This window comes from Hesperophylax consimilis, chromosome 18 (genome assembly GCF_061612785.1).
Source record: "Hesperophylax consimilis isolate HC1 chromosome 18, BYU_Hcon_1.0, whole genome shotgun sequence".
NCBI lineage: Eukaryota > Metazoa > Arthropoda > Insecta > Trichoptera > Limnephilidae > Hesperophylax > Hesperophylax consimilis.
The window spans coordinates 5,163,981-5,182,416 of NC_142853.1; the positions used below are offsets into that span (position 1 = coordinate 5,163,981).

At 32.5% G+C, this 18,436-nt stretch overlaps 1 protein-coding gene across 2 annotated transcripts in view; it reads left to right on the plus strand.

Moving 5' to 3' along the window:
- Positions 1 to 8,314: 8,314 nt before the first annotated feature.
- LOC149415283 (uncharacterized) overlaps positions 8,315 to 18,436 on the plus strand; it is a 505,487-nt gene continuing 495,365 nt past the window's right edge. For both annotated transcript variants that reach the window (XM_089642254.1, XM_089642256.1), the window contains exon 1: positions 8,315 to 8,977. In XM_089642254.1, coding sequence (XP_089498380.1) covers positions 8,855 to 8,977 — 123 coding nt within the window. In that variant the 5' untranslated portion in view covers positions 8,315 to 8,854. The remainder of the gene's footprint in view (positions 8,978 to 18,436) is intronic.

Consider the following 18,436-nt stretch of genomic DNA (forward strand, 5'->3'; position numbering starts at 1 on the left):
AATTATTAAATTAAAATATTAACAAATGGGTACTTTGACAAAATATTGTAATACTATTTGAACCATAAACAAATCAAAGAAGAAATAACTAACTAACCATCACGCCGTTTCCCCGCAGGGGTAGGCAGAGAGGACGGAGCGCCAAACAACTCGGTTTTGGCACACACTCCTTGCCTCATTCACATTCATACATCGTCGCATACATACTCTTCTATTATTCTATATATACATACTCTTCTATTATTCTGACATGGCCCGACTCAAGTATTTGATTCTCTTGGTCGTGTCCTGTCTTCCTAGGGCGTCTCCGACTTCTACTACCATTCACATTTGCAGATACAAAATAAATATGGACAACTAGGATGATAATTTGTTTTTATCAAATGGGACTTACATACTCAAGGAAGGAAAAGGGAGAAAAATATTTTGGCATTCCTCTGTCGACACATTCTGAGTAATATAAATAATCTTTTTAAATTTAACCAAGGAATTGGAAGATTTGATATGATCTGGAAGATTAAGTAAAGACTGATATACATAGTTTATTTGATCAAAAATCACAAAGTTCAATGTGAAGCCAATTCTAGTGGCACGGATCTGTTGTGTTCTTTCTGCAAAATTTGATGTTGATAAAAAATGAATGATATACAGCTGATTTATACACAAACCACTTAATACTCGTTTTTCAAGCACAAATAAAACTAAAAACATCAGGTTATTTTATTTTTTATTTAAAGAGTTAACATAATTTAAAATTGACGAGTTCAAAAAAAAAACAAAACAGAAGCAATAAAAAATGTAAAAAAACTTAACATATTCAAAAAATAAAACTAGACTAACTTTAATAAAAAAATACAGTGTTTGGCAAGCCTACGCACGACGGAAGTGAAACTTTTAGTATTCTTCTCTCTCTCTTTTCATTTCATTCTCTCTTTTTTTCTGTCTATTGACATATTTATAAGTAGCATGTGATAAAAAAATTAAAAGTTATAAAAATATGGGATTCGAACCCGGGTCCTGCATAACGAGTGTCGAACGCTCTGCCTCTAGACCGCGAGGAGAAGTATCTCGCGCGGCGAGAACCGCGTATACAAAGTGTACTCCTCAATTGACTTGACATATTTTCGTTTTCAAACACGGCAAATGAATAATATCACATAACGTCTCGTTAACGCTTTATATAGGGTCGAATCGAAGATATATCGGCAGTGTGAAGTCATATCTGTCGTTTTTCAAAATATTTCCGTATATTTGTCCGTTTTGGAAAAGATCTATCGTGTTTTAACATTCGCATACCCGTATGGAGTCTGAATTTGAAAAAAAATTCAAAATTTTGAAAAACTCACTTACGGCTGTGTTTTTTACTAAAAAAACTTGTCACCCAATTAGTCGCGTTACCGGCCTTGATTAGTAATTTTAATGATTCAAAATAAAAATAATTGATCAAAATACCGAGCGACTCTACCGGCTCGATTTGTAAGCTATATTTCTACCAAAATATCATAGTCATAGTCATAGTCAAAATATCTAAAAGTCGCAGCACGAGAGCATTTTATCACTTTTCCTCGTATTAAAAAAATCACAAAAAGAAAAAAAAATAGTTAAAGCGGGGATCGAACCTCGGTTCTTCACGACGATAGTCGGGCGCTCTGCCTCTAGACCGCGAAGCTGAGTTTGGAGAGTGACCTAAACTAGGTATATAATATTAGCTAGGCTCCTATAGCGAAATGATCACGGTTTTTCGTGACGGTCATGAGTCGGTTTTACTCCGGTTCTCGAAAATGCATAACGCGCGTAAAGAAGTTTCACTTCAATAAAAACAATAAAAAAATCTAAACATAATAATTTAAAAATAGAATAATAATAGCTATAGTACCATATAATAATAAAAAAGTAAAAAAATTAAAAATTTGATTTTGTGTGGTATATTTCGAAACACGGCTCCAAACACGGGCATTAGCCTAGTATGGTAGTTAAAAAAATGTCTAAAAATGTAACATATAAACATTTATTAAATAATAAAAAATTAAAAAAAACAGAGACCAACTTCACAATTTGCACACCAATAACGACTCTCCATTCGAATGCGTTTTCTTGACAACACATCTGTTTGTAGGTCTAATCGTAAATATATAAATAATATTCAATAATAGAAAAAGTCGTAAAAAATGCAATACGAAAATTGTAATCAATGTTAATATATAAATAATAGTAAAAGTCGTAAAAAATGCAATTAATCAGTAATTATTGCAATATTATATGTACTTACAAAATATTTTTGTGAAGTTTTCAATAAGTTGAAACGGAAGAAAAGATTTGCGCAAATCTCTCGTTCAAAAGCATTAAGTGGTTAATAAAATTCCTTATAAAGTAGGTTGGATGGATCAAATATATTTATAAATATCATGACTGATTCAATTAGCAGTAAACACTGCAGTTCACCTTGTTTTAAAGTCACAATAAATTGTGAGAAAAGAGTAGAATGATAATAAGATTTTTGGTAAAAAGGTTGGGCATTAATCACCGAAGATTTAATTAAGGGGTAACCGATTTTTGGATTATAATATTTCTGAAACAGGTAATATCAAATTCAAGGATACTAATTTTCAATTACAAAGGCTTTTCTGTTAAATATTTAAGTTCAGATACTTTAAATAGTCCACTTCTCCGTTTTTGAATTCTGTAAGTGTGTGTCCGTATAGACCACGTTCAAAATGCTTTATCTTCGATCTGAATAACATTGTCGCTTCAATAATTATATGTTTTTGCGCTCATGTGCTATTTTTTACAGTAGGTAAGTACTTGTGGGTTATATAGGGATATCCAAAGAAGTTATGAAGCCATCTGTGTTTTTATGACTTGTAGAAAAAATCAATAGATGTCGAACATTACAGTAAAAATTGATATACAGGGTGTATCGGCAAGTACCCGACAAACTTTATCCAGCTATTCCTCAGCACATTTGGAGCAAAAAATGTTATGGGTGCTTTGCTGTCCGGTAACATTTTTTTCCATTAAAAACAAAAAACAAATAAAAAATCCACACTCCGTCACTGTCATTTGCATTGTTTCTCGTGTTCAACAGCTGTTATTAGCAAGTGTGTCAAAAAGTGTCTTCGCTCTTTCGTACACACTAAATAATAATAGTTAAAAATGAGACGAATGTGCCATTTCGTTGTGATTGTAAAAGCGCGCCAACGTAGGTACGTACGTACATTATTCAACGAAACTCGAACAAAATATTGCCAGACGGGTTTTCAAACTTTGACAAATGATAAAACATTGGTGACATGAGGTGAAAATATGAATAGTAAATTTTTATTAAAAAAAAATATTACCGGACAGCAAAGTGCCCATAACATTTTTTACTCGAAATGTGCTAAGGAATAGCTGGTTAAAGTTTGTCGGGTACGTGCCGATACACCCTGTATTTATCGAAGTCACTATCTAGATAACATTTATCTTGCAATCCTACATAAAGATAGCAGCCAATATGACAATATCGGGAGTTCTTAATCGAAATATGATACAGTTAAATATGACCGTAGGGGATAAGGTCGGATTAGCTCAGTGGTAGAGCAATGCTGAGGTCCTGGGTTCAATTCCAAGGTGCGACAAAATAATTTTCTGATTTTTCGTTGTAGAGTTGCTAATGTTATCTTCAATAATTCTAAATATTAATAAACCTCGTTTAATCTGTGCATAAAGTCTGTGACAGACCACGCCATATTCTTGTGGCTTGGCCTATTTCAAAATATCACTTGCCATACATTCCCATTATTATTGTATGGCGAGCGATATGCTGAAATAGGCCAAGCCATAAAGCTTATAGCGTAATCTGTCAGCCCCATAAAATAAACTTTTTAAGAAATTTTCCAGTAGGTACTTAGTACTAAACAAGATTTATTATTTTTCTAGCTTTGTAAGGCATATATTTACATATTTAAATTACTTTGTAATATATTTACATAAGTAATATATTTACAAAGGTACATAAATACTTATTATTTAAAATAATTTAGTTCAGATAGTAATCAATTTAATGAGTTCTAATGATACACGGAGAAATATGAGTTTTAGTGATTTATTGAAAATCTCTTCAATTTATCGGTAATCCGGTTAGAAACGAGACTGCAGGCCGCTTACTGATAAACTATTAGTTAATTCGTAATGATATCGGAACACTTGTTAATGCACCTGCGTTTGTTTTAGTAATACATAATGACGAAATGTAAAAATTTTAGGATAATTATGAACACGTGTTCCAACATCGTGGACAGTACTAACAAATATTTTAATATTTTAATACTAAATATTTTACTAAAAGTTTATCAGGAAAACTGTCGATTCATTCATTAAGTGCCTGCAATCCCGTTTATAACCTCAATACGAATAATTTAGAGAGATTTTGTAATTTTTTATCCTTAAGTTTTCTCCGTGTAATATCATAATATGTATAATAAACCCCCTAAGACACCCCTGGGGGGGGGGGGGGTGGTAGTGTTGGTGAAAGTTAGAGCGGGGTGGTTTCGGCGGTTTCCTTCTGCCCAAGAGGACTTTTCATCGGGGACGTTTCGGCGCCCCTACTCTATTTGCAAATTGTTATTTCCTGTTGTATATAATAATATCGTCCCTGTTCCGATCATCTCCACAAGGCTTTCTGCCAAAACAGGAACGCCGTTATAACGATTTCCACGATGCTAACAAGGCTACTGGAAAGTGTTAGAGATCAATACATAAAGACCATCAATTAATAATACATCTTATATCTTTCAATGAAGATAATAATTATTAGTTTGGATTTTGATAGGGTTTTACCTAAGCCACTCATCCGGTCAAAGGCAACCGGAGCATCTTAAATTTAGGCACCAAATAATTATTAACCCGGCGTTGCTCGACATTTCTCTAATTTATATAAATAAAATATGCGTGTATTATATACATAATCCTTCAGGAAGGAATTTTCTAAATGATGATGAAAACCCTATCAAAATCCGTTGCTTACAGCCGCTGTTCCCAATCCTACTGATCAACAGTTAAGCCGAAATTTTGGCTCAACACTGCTCAAGAGCACAACTACGCTCTTTCCTACGGAAAGGTGACGACTGAGCGATCTACCAATATAAGGAAGGCAAACTACTGGATTAAGCCTGCCTCAGTAAATGACTATTTATGAAAAGTGTCGACAGAGTGAAAAATATTCGCGACGCCAAGACACGATGGCATTAAAGTCAAGCACATACTTTATTTTTAACCTATTACATACGCCAGGTAAATAATATATAAAATATCGGTTTATGTAAAAAAATTAAATGCATTAATAATAAACACAATAATTAATTCATCAATATAAATTTAACATTGAAAGTTTTTACTTTGATGTAATTTTATTGTCTATGAAAGTGGGCGGGGCCACTTAGGATAATCAATGGTAAAGCTGTTTGGAAACAGGCGAATCGAATGTTATTGAACAAATTGCTTGGCTGATCGGAGTCTGAGATTGATCCTTCGAAAAGTTGGGAACAACGGCCGTTAGTTTAGGAGAACTAAGCGCACAAACAGTCAGACGCGGATAAGGACTTTGTTTTATACTATTTTATTGTGTATGTGTATTACTTTGCAGATTGTTCAACAAAAATTTATTTAGTTATTCACAAATATATATGCGCCTGAAAAGGCTTTTACAGATTTTTTTAGAGATAAGAGCAAACAAAATCATTTGCTGCCGTAGTAATATATTCGGTGTCTGCATTAATGTTCAAGTATTGCTTGACACTTGCTCGCACTCGTCCATTAGAGATGATTGCTTTATATATGACAATGACTTAAAATAAATGACGAATTTGAAGTTTATTAATGGTATTTAATCAAATTGAAAGTAACTGTTAGGAAACGAAAGGTATGGACGATATAAACGAATATTATTATTTATATGGAAGAAAAATAAAACGGATAATTACATTTTCAGAATATATCTGAACACGTATCCGTGGACTAAACGCGAAAACATTATAATTTTTAAGAACACGTTTTCTGATTTCCATATAGGCCTGCTTTACTAGTTTGTTATGAAATCTGTCAATACCTTCGTTAAATACCTGCAGTCCCGTTTTTAACAGGAAAGGGAATAAATAAACCAGATTTTTAATACTTGAATAATATTTTATTTCCATATGTTTTCTCTGTGTAGATTTAACAAATAACAACACAAATATGTAACCTAATTGTGCCTACTTGTCGTGTAAATATAAAGATAATGCTTTTTTTTCTTACCGCCGGCAGAAGAAAGACTATAGTTCCGTCGACATTGGAAACCATTCCAAAATTCACAAATATTTCAAAAAAGTCTACCTAGCATCGAGTCGCTTGTGTGTGCAAATCCTAGCTAGAGGTTAGGTCTTTTTATTTTAATGTATAAAGCAAAATACAAACAATGTATTAAATAAAAAATGTACATGCCTTAAATCTGATGAATTTGATGAAATACAAATATTATGATTACATTACCATAAGTCATGATGTAGATACGTCAAAATTAATTTAGGTCATGATGCCGATACGTCGAAATTAACATATTAAGTCATGATGCCGATACGCCAAAATTAACATACTAAGTCATGATGCCGATACGTCAAAATTTACATATTAAGTCATGATGCCGATACGTCAAAATTAACATATTAAGTCATGATGCCGATACGCCAAAATTAACATACTAAGTCATGATGCCGATACGTCAAAATTAACATATTAAGTCATGATGCCGATACGCCAAAATTAACATACTGAGTCATGATGCCGATACGTCAAAATTTACATATTAAGTCATGATGCCGATACGTCAAAATTAACATATTAAGTCATGATGCCGATACGTCAAAATTAACATATTAAGTCATGATGCCGATACGACAAAATTAACATGGGTCACTATGCAAATACGTTAAAATTAACATGGGTAATGCGGATACGTCACAATTAACATAGCCCTTGAGGTGTTTTTGCACAAAAACGGCGCTATACAAGTCATCCAAGTATTATTATTATAGGTGAAATTACGGATACGTCAAAATGAACATAGGTTATGGTGCAGATACGTTGAAATTGACATAGGTCATGTTGCCGATACGTCAAAATTAACATAGGTCACGATGCAGATACGTCAAAATACACATCGATCATGATGCAGATACGTCTAAATTTAAATTGGGCATGATGCAGATACGTCAAAATTAACATAGGTTGTGATGTGCATACGTCAATATTAAGATAGGTCACGATGCAGATACGTCTAAATGAACATAGGGCATGATGCAGATACGTCAAAATTAACATCGGTCGTGATGTGGATACGTCAATTTTATTTGGCAGTAATACTATACATGCCTTTTCCTGTGGAGAAATGAAGGGTGATTTTATTTTTTAATGGAGTTAACATACGAAAATTTTATATGGAGATAGAGGAGAGAAATAGTGTTAAACGGAAAAACGATTTTTGATGAAGTTGATTGAAAATACGATATTTTAGTGAAGGACAAGCCTAGAAGACATTGTGACCTCAACTTCCTACTTCAAGGCAATAGTGAGTAGCTAGTAAGTAGGTACATTCCATGGAGTCAAGTAGGTACCTAATTGAATTTTAAAAATGAGAAATATAACGAAGCTTTGTCTGAACGCAGAAAACATTCATCGCAAAATAATTCCTCTCAAAAAATATACAAGATTGAATGAATTCATGTCTTGGCAGATTTCTATAGCAGTATTGCCAAGTAAGATTGTCCTCCATAATTCATTTTTTCCAGTAGGTACATTATTAGTATTATTACCCGCGCTAAAAAAACGCAATAAAATAATAAGTGACCTTCGTTCCTTGATCCGTTGGCATATTTTTTGCCCGTATGATTTATACGTAATATTTTGCCGCCGATAAATCATGGCGGGATCTGTCCATCGAACCGGAGACTGCAATGATTGGAATGATCTAGAAATGAGTTTCAATTAACATAACGATACGGCGAGCGTTCGATCGCGTCTCCACCATTACCTACGTACATTTTATTGCTATCGTAATAACATTATGATTCCTGCTTTAAAATAGTATAAGACAATAAAAAGTGGATCTGTGCTTGTGCTACTGTAACCGCGCTTCTAAATGGCTTTCGTGTTTCGTGTCTGCTGCCCGCTTTGTGAGCGCACTGTAGTCTGTCGAGGTAGGTACCGTCGTAGAGCGAGATGGCGGAGAGAGAGCGGGACGTCGCGCCGAGCGGGCTGAAGCTAGTCTCAGTTTATCCGGACGTCAGTCGAATAAAAGCCGCCGTAGAGGGAGGTTATCGCCGTAAGCTCTCGCTAAAGTACTTCGACATCCGCAAATCTACGAAGCATTCGAGATACATATTCTCGCGATGTTATACCATTCCCCGAGCACGTCGCATCTCGCCGTGTTTGAGCTTCATTCCGAAAAATTACTCATTTAAACAATTTTAATTTGATAAAAAGAAAAAAAAAAACGTGATTATTTTTTTAAAAGTGGTTCCCGGCCCTATACGGATTTATGTTTAATTCAACACACCGGAGAGCGCTTTCGTTTTATATATTATTTTATACATAAATATTGTTTCGATTCAGTTTGTTTATTTGTGCTGGTTTTTTTTAAGTTTTTTTTGTTTTGTTCGGATTATTGTTGTGTTTCCGAGCTTGTCGAGGGGCACAATACAAAGTGAAGTGGATTTAGAATAAAGGATACCTATCTAACTCCGAGTGAAAAGATTCCAAGTTTTTAATATCGATCTAAGAAGTGAACCTGTCTCTGAGAGGGTAGTTTGGATGATCTAACTGTGATTGAACAACTTTGACCATGGATATGACACGGGTCATGTTACCCGTCTTCCTGGCTGTGCTCCTGGTAGCAGTTTCAGCAGAACAGGAGGTGTCTTCACCTCTGAGGGTCGCGCAATGCAGAGCTACATGTTTGCAAAAGGTAAAAGACAAACTCAATTTATTTAAAACTTACACAATCTGAAATATATAAACATGTTGAACTGTCGTGTCAACTGTTTTTGCGTCCATTACCTACCGAGCAAAACTACTTTAGTTTGGTGTTCTAATCCGGCTAGTACCTACCTACCAATAAACAAAGCTTAATTTATTGTTTTATTATAATTTCACGTGGTTTTTGGGCACTGTCACGGAATGGCCTGCCTCGTGTGCCCTAAGAAAGGTTAATCATTCGACCGATAAAAATCAAAACACGACTTCGACTACCTTTCTTATTCCGTTGATTTAATATTTGCTTTCGGTAGGCAGTGCCTATTGCCTGGAAGTTCCTATTGTATTGAACTTTATATATTCTTGATCGGAAAGAGATAAACTTCAACTATATACCCAAAAGTATAACATCTTAGGTATACTGTCACCGCTTACGGGTGGAAACGGAAATAATTGTAAATAATGAGAAATAGATTAGGTATTTACATAGCTATTTTTAAACAAATCGGATTGCTAGTTCAAACAATGGCAAAAGCGCTTTAAACCCGAAGGTAAACAACGTTCAAAATTTCCTGTGTAATTGCAAATAATGTCAACTCCGTGCATAAATAATGGCGCACTGAAATTCGTGGTTTCAAACTATGATCGGTTTACTCTAAAAACATTTTTATAAATCACTGTATCCTGTGTTTTTAAAGGTACGTCATTAAATTAATTTTTTAAGCCCCTTTATTGCTGTAGGTAATTTCGGCCAATGTAACGATTCTATAATATACGTAATTTTGAAATCGTTCGCCAGTATTTTTTTTAGAATTGTAATAAATCTCCATACTGTGGAAAAGTACCCTTTTAAAAAAAATGAATTGTTTCCTTGCGTCAATCACTAAATTTAGCCATCTATCTATAAAGGCTAGTCTTTGGATGCATACTTTGGTACTAAACTTTACAACAAAATCCCACTCTCATTCAAAAATCACAACAACATTATAAATTTGAGATCTCAAATAAAAATTAATACCAAATACTGACTGAATCCGAAACCTTTCAACTGCACCAAAAAACACGATGTAATAATATTTATAATTATTTCTTAAAAATAAAAACACTATATAAAATATTTATAATTTCTTCATATTATTGATACTTTTAAATGTTAATAAAATGTAAATGAAATCCTCAGCACGAGAGATCCCATTGATCCCATCTATTTGTTACAAAAAGGAAGATAATAACGCATTTAGTATTATTATTTTAAAATTGATGAGAAAGTTTACCCAAATTAAGTCACGTGATGAATTAAAACTCAAATTCGTTCAGCCAATATTATAATAAATTGTACAATAAAATTATTATGAATCGTTTTCATTGGGTTAATACTTACTTCCGTCGCTCGTCCGAGGTAAATATTGGTCTGCTGTATTATAGATGCTTTCCAAAATAATTATCATAAATTTACCTGGTAAATACTAAAAATATTGTCAACTACATGCCAATGTAATTCTTTACCAACGTTTGAACAGATATAAAAGGATTTATTTCCACTGATTTCAAATTTATAACTTGTAGCAAATAATGTTGGCGATAAAATAATTTTGTTAAAAGAACTCAGATTTATTAAAAAAATAGGCATTTTCAGTCAACGGCAGATATTTGCGGTGTCATCATATTTTACTAAACCTTTTTATCATCAGTATTTTCTCTCATTTTAATGTTTTTTTTTTTCGTGTGTAAGTACTTAGAGCACACGAGTTTTAAACGATTTCAGAAGAAAAAAAATCTGTCTCCGACAGATTTTTTTGTTTGTTTGTTTTCGGCTTTGTTCCGAAAACAAATTAATATTGTTTTACGTCCTCAATTTCGTTCCATTGTTTTAAATGTTTTTATAAGTATGGCAATAAGAGATATCTCCATGGCAAATTAGTTTCAAATGATTTCAGCAAAAAGTACAGTCAGTTATAATGTCTGTCGGCATGCGAAAAATTTGTTGACGTTTAATTGCCGACGGCTATCTTTTATCGTATCCTGTCACAATATTCCAATATTGTGCCTACAGTTGGTTATAATGCGGGCATTTCAATATTATTTATTTTTCACATAGGTTTTATTTGATTTTTTCATAGTTGTTTTTTTTATCATGCGCGATATATCAGTTTATACGTGAAATTTTTTTTTTAAATACCTTACACACACCTTGTATATATATTTTATTATTACAAATTCCTTCTGTAGTCTTTGGTCAATCAAAGTGGTAAATCTGTGATAGGCATTTCTGTGTACACTTTCGGTTGATTTAACTATGTAGGATGTCTGAATCTTGTACAAAAATTGTCCACAAAATAAATCAAAATAAAATTTTTTTAATTTTTTAAATATTTACCGAACATTATTTCAAAGTTTAAAACTTTTCTACTGAGAAATGTCATTTTTACATATATTTTTTTCATACTTTGACAGATGGATCGAGTGAAACCGTTTTAAATTTGTTCTAATGATATCTATTTGACTTATTTCACAAGTTGTGCCACTTTTTTGAACCCATCAAAAGTAGCTCTTACCCAAGTATATTTTTAATAAAGATTGCCAAATTAGGTATATAAATACTTTATTCATAGTTTTAAATTATTTATTCTAATAATGTCTATCTGAACTTTAATTTCATAAGTTGTTCTTTTTAGATTTAAATTTTTTCTAATGATATTTCGAATTTCGCAATTTTACATTTTTGCGTCGGTCTCTGAGATAAATAATGTCTGTCTTAATCGTGAGATTTTGTCATGGAGTAGCAAAAACATATGGCTCGCATCCTCGTGAGATAATATATCGTTCATCTGTTTAAAACTCAACTTCCTTATCCTAGATTCGCTGACAGCTGCCCACAAGGATGTGTCGTAGAAATAACCGCAAAAACCTGCGGATTCATAGAATCACTTGCGAGAAAAAATAATAACATTTCCAAAATTTTTGAATTTTTTATTTAGTCTTTTTTTTTTAAATTTTGTAGTCTATATCTATTTGTGGAGATTATTGAGTCAGATGTATTATTTTATAAATAAATGCAGTTTATATTATATCTGATTTTTAAACAGTTAATTCACAATGGAACTATTTGAAACAAGAAAATTATGGTTCCATGTTCAAATTTTCACCCATCAAAGCAGAAATTATAAAACAATGTTTACCTGCAGATTATTAAAAAAAATGGTCCTTCGAGCCGGACAAAGAAGGAAAAGGGTTTATTATTAGATTCCATATTAAAGATATCCCGTATAACTTAAAGCCTCACCCATGTAAGTAGAAACATAATCCTTGAATATGGTTTGATATATCGATCATCTTATTATGTGTGCAGCATCCTTGTCATAGGACAAATCCTAGGATGAAATCGTTGGATTGTAAAAATAACGAAGCCCGAAGCGTTCGCTCCATCGACCAATCTCATATAGATTTTGAAGAGATTGCGCAGTGCCTTTAACCTATAAGGAGTCTGTTCTCAAAGATGTCATCTTAAAGAGGAATAACGATCTTTCTATCACGAGCTTACACGCTTAGGCACTCGGAAGTTTTTCACTCAAATAATAATTGGAAAAAAAACGTTGGCTTGGAGTGATAATAACAGCATTATTTCTCTTTGATATTTCAGACCGTGTGTGGGTATTTTTACCCTCAGCATTTTATCATTTCTTTTCCTGTAAATAAGATGAATAATTCTATTACTACAATTTTATTTGTAATATTTTAAATACGTACTTAGTTATCTACGTCCAAATATATATATATATGTATTTAAAAAAATAACATTTTCTGGAGTAAAACAATCACATATTTTCGTAATGTAAGTTTAAATTTCTTTATGTTTTCTTCTAATTTTATTTCTTCTGGTAATTCGCAAAAATATCTTCATTGCTCCGTACATGTACGACTTTTGATTATGGGTTTTTATTCTGAAGGGGAGTCTTAGTTAATTTCTTTTTCTCGTCTCATGTGTGTATTTGTGCTGCGTAAATTAAGGGAAATTTAAATCCTTTAACGTTTCTTTGATTCCTACGTAGAAAATAAACGAATAATAATAAATATTTTTCTGTTTTACTTGATTACTGCTTTAAAAATTTGATGGACTATATATATACAAGCTTTAGGGGGTTTTTCACCATCCTCTTTAAAGCTTATCCATTGGATAACGTATATTAAATAAATAAACAAATAAATTCTCGAAATGGGTAGAAAACTCGGCTTATCCGATATAAAGCTACTTTTCGTATGGAAAAAAACGCCTGGCGATGTGCCTTGATCATGACCATATGCAAAAATATTCGGAATTTCAAATTGAATTGATTTTTATATGTATATCGTATTCCGACGTCATCATAATATATTCGTACTTTACTATAAGTTTATCAGGAAATCTACTAATTCGATTGTATCGCCTGCAATCCTGTTTTTAACCGGAATTACCAATAATTTGAAGAGATTCTTAATAGATTGACAATAGTCATTTTTCTCCTTGTAGGTTAATAGAATACTCGAACTTTATAAATAAATAAATTCAATATATATTTTAAAGGGACGGTAAAATTAAAATACCTCCTAAAACTTGTAGCTATATTTATTTATTTATTTAACGCCCAGAGGGCTTTTACATGTGGGTGGTACAAATTTAATGACAGTTTTGAAACATAAGAAAGAAAAGAAAGAAATAATAAAAATAAAATTACATAAGTATATGCGAGAAACAAAATTAAAAATAACAAGAACATAAATTAAAAAATACAGCGATTTGACTGGTTTACAAAAATATAACTTCCATTTAGGAATAGTATTGAAATAGGTCTTTTACATAATCCACAAAATTCGCAAAGTTAATATTAAATATATCGACATCACCTAAGTATTGGTTTCCCATAGTGTGAAACCGTTGTATTGGGGAGTTCGCAATGTAATTGCGCTTATGTGTGTTGCAGTGGAATAGTGTATTTTGTCGTGTTGTTATTGTAGGTATTCGTAAGTTTATGAGTTGCAGAAGTTCGCAACAGTCGAATTTAGAGTTTAGAATCTTGAATAAAAAAGTTAAGTCGTTTATTTTACGCCTGTCTTCCAATGTGTGTATTTTTAGAGTGTTTAATAAGAAATGATATTGTAAGTCTTCTAGTGGGATATTTAATTTAAAATTTATAAAACGCAGAAATTTTTTTTGTATTCGCTCAATGTTATTAATGTGAATTTTGTAAGAGGGAGACCAAACTACTGAGTAGTATAATAGTCCATATATAGTATATAGTCCATTAAATTTTAAAAGCAATAATTAATGTGTGTATACCTCAGTAATATCTCTTGAATAGCCAGCTCTGGTGGAATGAAATTTGCATACATTTTTCTATATGGAATTTCAAGGCCAACGCAGCTATTCCAACTTGCAACGTCATTTCCACAAGATACGGCGCCTGCGTTTCATGTTTTTCAACTGTTCAATTTCAGTAAGACAGGTAAAAACTTGGTTGAATCAAAACCTCCTAGATCACAATGCCGGTACAGTGAATCCTAACTTGTATGGGAACCTCCAAAAATGTTTTTTTTTTGTTTTTAAATTACCCAAAACATTTAAAAATGTTTTAATAAATAAGAATAAATTGAATAAAAAAATTAAATTGAAAGAATCTCATACAAGTTAGGAGGCTGCTTTGAATGAGTGTCCCGGCCTTGTGATCTAGGAGGTTTTGGTTGAAGACGGCTACTACATAGGAATGCATTGTAGAAGCCTTTCTGTGCCGGTAATAAAGCTACATAATAACTGTGAAAATGAAAACATATTCACGTCGGACTCTCCCATGATTCCTCACAGGTTTCATCTTTCACTAAACATTCATCTATTCACGTAACGAAAGACGCTGTGTTCTCTATGCAAGCTTATCTGCCTCACGCATCTACCCATCTTCTCCTGCATTGTCCCAGTCTTTGAGATCCGTCATCTCTTCTGTTTTCCTGATACTAAAATGCTTTTTGGGGCCGAATTTTGAATACAAAACACGGACACACTGGTTCTAATATCAACAAAATAATCTTTTTATTCTACAACAAGCAGTTTGAGCTAGTGCAATGGTGTAGAAATACTAAAATATATACAGAGTGTATCGGCACTAACCCGACAAACTTTAACCAGCTATTTCTTAGCACATTTGGAGTAAAAAATGTTATCGGCACTTTGCTGTCCGGTAGCATTTTTTTTCAATTAAAAACAAAAAAAAAAAAATTTCCACACTACATCACTGTCATTGGCATTGCGTTTCGTGTTCAACAGCTGTTATAAGCAAGTATGTCAAAAAGCGTCTTCGCTCTTTCGCACACACTAAATAATAATAGTTAAAAATGAGACGAATGGTGCCGTGCCATTTCGTTGTGATTGTAAAAGTGCGCCAATATAGGTACACACGTGCATTATTCAACGGAATTCGAATAAAATATTTGCCAGATGGGTTTTCAAACTTTGACAAAGGATAAAACAGTGGTGACATGTGGTGAAAATATGAATAGTAAATTTTTTATTAAAAAAAAACGTTACCGGACAGCAAAGTGCACATAAGATTTTTTACTCCAAATATGCTAAGGAATAGCTGGTTAAAGTTTATCGGGTACGTGCCGATACACCCTGTATATTTAAGTATTTTGTTCGTGTACCATTTTTACTATGTATTATTGTAACAATATTATAAATTAAAATGTTTAATATATTATGTATTAAATGAATAAATAAAAAAATATGTTTTTGTTTAGAAGCAAAAAAGGTTGTTTAAAACGGTGACCGGATAACTCATCAAAATGATAATTCATCACATCTTTAAAAAGTTATATAAAGTCATGTAAAGTGATGAAACAAAAACTTTATTAACTGGGTTAAGTAGGTTAGGTTAGGTTAGTTTTAAAAAAATTTTCATCGTTTCTAATGACTTTATATCACTTTTTAAAAGTGTGTTGAATTGTCACAGTGTTGAGTTATCATGGAACCGTTTAAAACACAAGCAGTGAAGTAAAAATAATGATTGGATAATTTTCATAGCAGCGTTTTTGAGAAAAATCACCTTAAGGGCGCTGTAAAAATATCACTTGCTAGGCCTTATCTAATTATGTACAAACATAATACAGTAAACATATTTACATAGGTGATCTGATACCGATTTTATACAAAAATTAATTTCCCTTTGTATTCCCATTTTTTTATTTATTAATTTTCGGGAAATCGACAGTTTACAGTTTTTATTTCAGTTTGTACATAAGTATTATATAGCCAAAATAAAACCAATTATGGATTTCCCCATTGTGACTTTACATCTACTGAGATAGCATAATAAGGAATAAGTTCATAATTAAATTTGTAAGAAAGGAAATTGAATTCAAAAATTTATACAAAACAAAAGATTATATAAAACGAAAAATTTACAAAAAAAAAATTATCAATACGTTTATAGCAATGGAGAGAGGTTGTAGATATAAATTAAATCATAATAGAAATATAAACAATAGAGACATAACATTATTCACAAACCATCAGAGAAATATTCTTTTATGGACCTTTTGTAATTGGTAAGTTCGCAACTGAAAATATCCAAGGTGGATATTTTCAGTTGCGAACTTATTTGATTTATTGTATTATACTAGCACAGACCTATGAAAATCATGGTACATTATAATATTTGCCTCGAGATCCGTGCCTTTCAAAAACATAAATAATCAATTTTCTTTAAAATACAATTTTAATTTATTGTTGACTAGTTTGAGAGTCTATCCGTAATTAACCTTTTGAATAAACACCTTCTGTTCGCGCAATATATATGGGATTGTTAGGTATGCATCCACAGGCTATGGACAAGTGTAATGTCAATACCAAATCCTGCAAATGTCCTACCTACCCTTTTACCCATCCCAAAATGTCACCATATTAAAAATATTGTTGCGACACATGTAAAATCTGACAAGTGTGTCAGTTGCTTATCAGAGTTCGGATTGATAATTAATATCAGACAGGGCGAATATACATATATTTTGTGAAGTGAAATCAACTAATACTCCTGGAGACGTGTGATAGTCATCAACGGGTGAGTCCATCTTTCCTGCATTCCAATCTGGGCTTATCTTGTGCTCCAGAAGCCCAGATTTATACCTTTGATTATTGCACTGTCCATCGGGTTTGTCGGATGCATATATCGTCCCATACCTATCATTCGGAGTAGTTTGGGACTGGTCCTTTGGGCGTGTGGCATATCACACCACCTTTAAAATATATAGTGGAGTCGCAGCTTCGCGACACCATTTTTGGTTCTTTCGAGCCGGATTACCAACGGGGTATTTAAAATTAACATATTTAAAGTTATAAATAAATATTATTTCCTCTTTATACTTGTTAATTTGTATGTACTAGGTTGCATTTGTAATTATTGTTGTGTTTAAATTCCTACATACAATTAATCATGGCGACTAGCGATAGTACTCAGGATATTAAAATCAAGTTACTAGAATCGAAGATTAATTTGATGCATAATCGTGTTAATGAATTATATGAGAAAGGGAAAAGTATTGCGGACAGGGAGACGAGAAGTTCGGAGGATTTTGTTAAACAAACGGTTAATATAGCTACATATTATGCACAATTTAATACGTTGTGTGATGAATTTCATACACTTCAGTTGAAAAAGGATTCAAATTACAATATGAATTTCGATTTATGGAGTAAATTCGAAAATAAGTACTGTTTTGTAGTTTCTATACGCGAAAGCATTATAGCAAAGCAAGATTCATCACGTGATCGACAGAAATTAAATAATTCACCATTAATTAAGCTCCCACCGATCGAGATGCCATCGTTCGATGGTAATCAAGAGAATTGGTCGATATTTTATGAAGCTTTTAAATTAAACATTCACTCAAATGAAAATTTGAATACGTCGCAGAAGATGCAATATCTGATAGGGAAACTCCAAGGAAAGGCGTTATCAGTTTTTGCGGGAATACTTCCGAACGAACAAAATTATTTTTTAATTTGGGAAGCTCTCGAAAAGAAATATCAGGACAAACGCGTGCTAGGTACCTTTTATCTGAACAATATTTTGAATTTAAAATTATTGGCACCTAGTAACCCAAATGAGTTAAATAATTTTATTGAACGGTTTGCGTCTTCCATAGCTGCACTCAAGGAATTAGGTATTGATGACCTAACCGATTTTATAATATTACATGTTGCACTGAAAAAATTAGATATACAGTTGGTGCAAAATTTCGAAATGTCTATACGGGAGAAAGCTATACCTACATATACCGATTTAATAGAATACATTCGGTCGCATGTTAAAATCCTAGAACGAACTGGGCAAAATGATAATAAAGTTGTTAATAATAAAAACAAAGTTACGCATTCATTCGCTGTGGTCGAACCGAAGTCAAGTAATAATAATCGTAACAGGTGTCG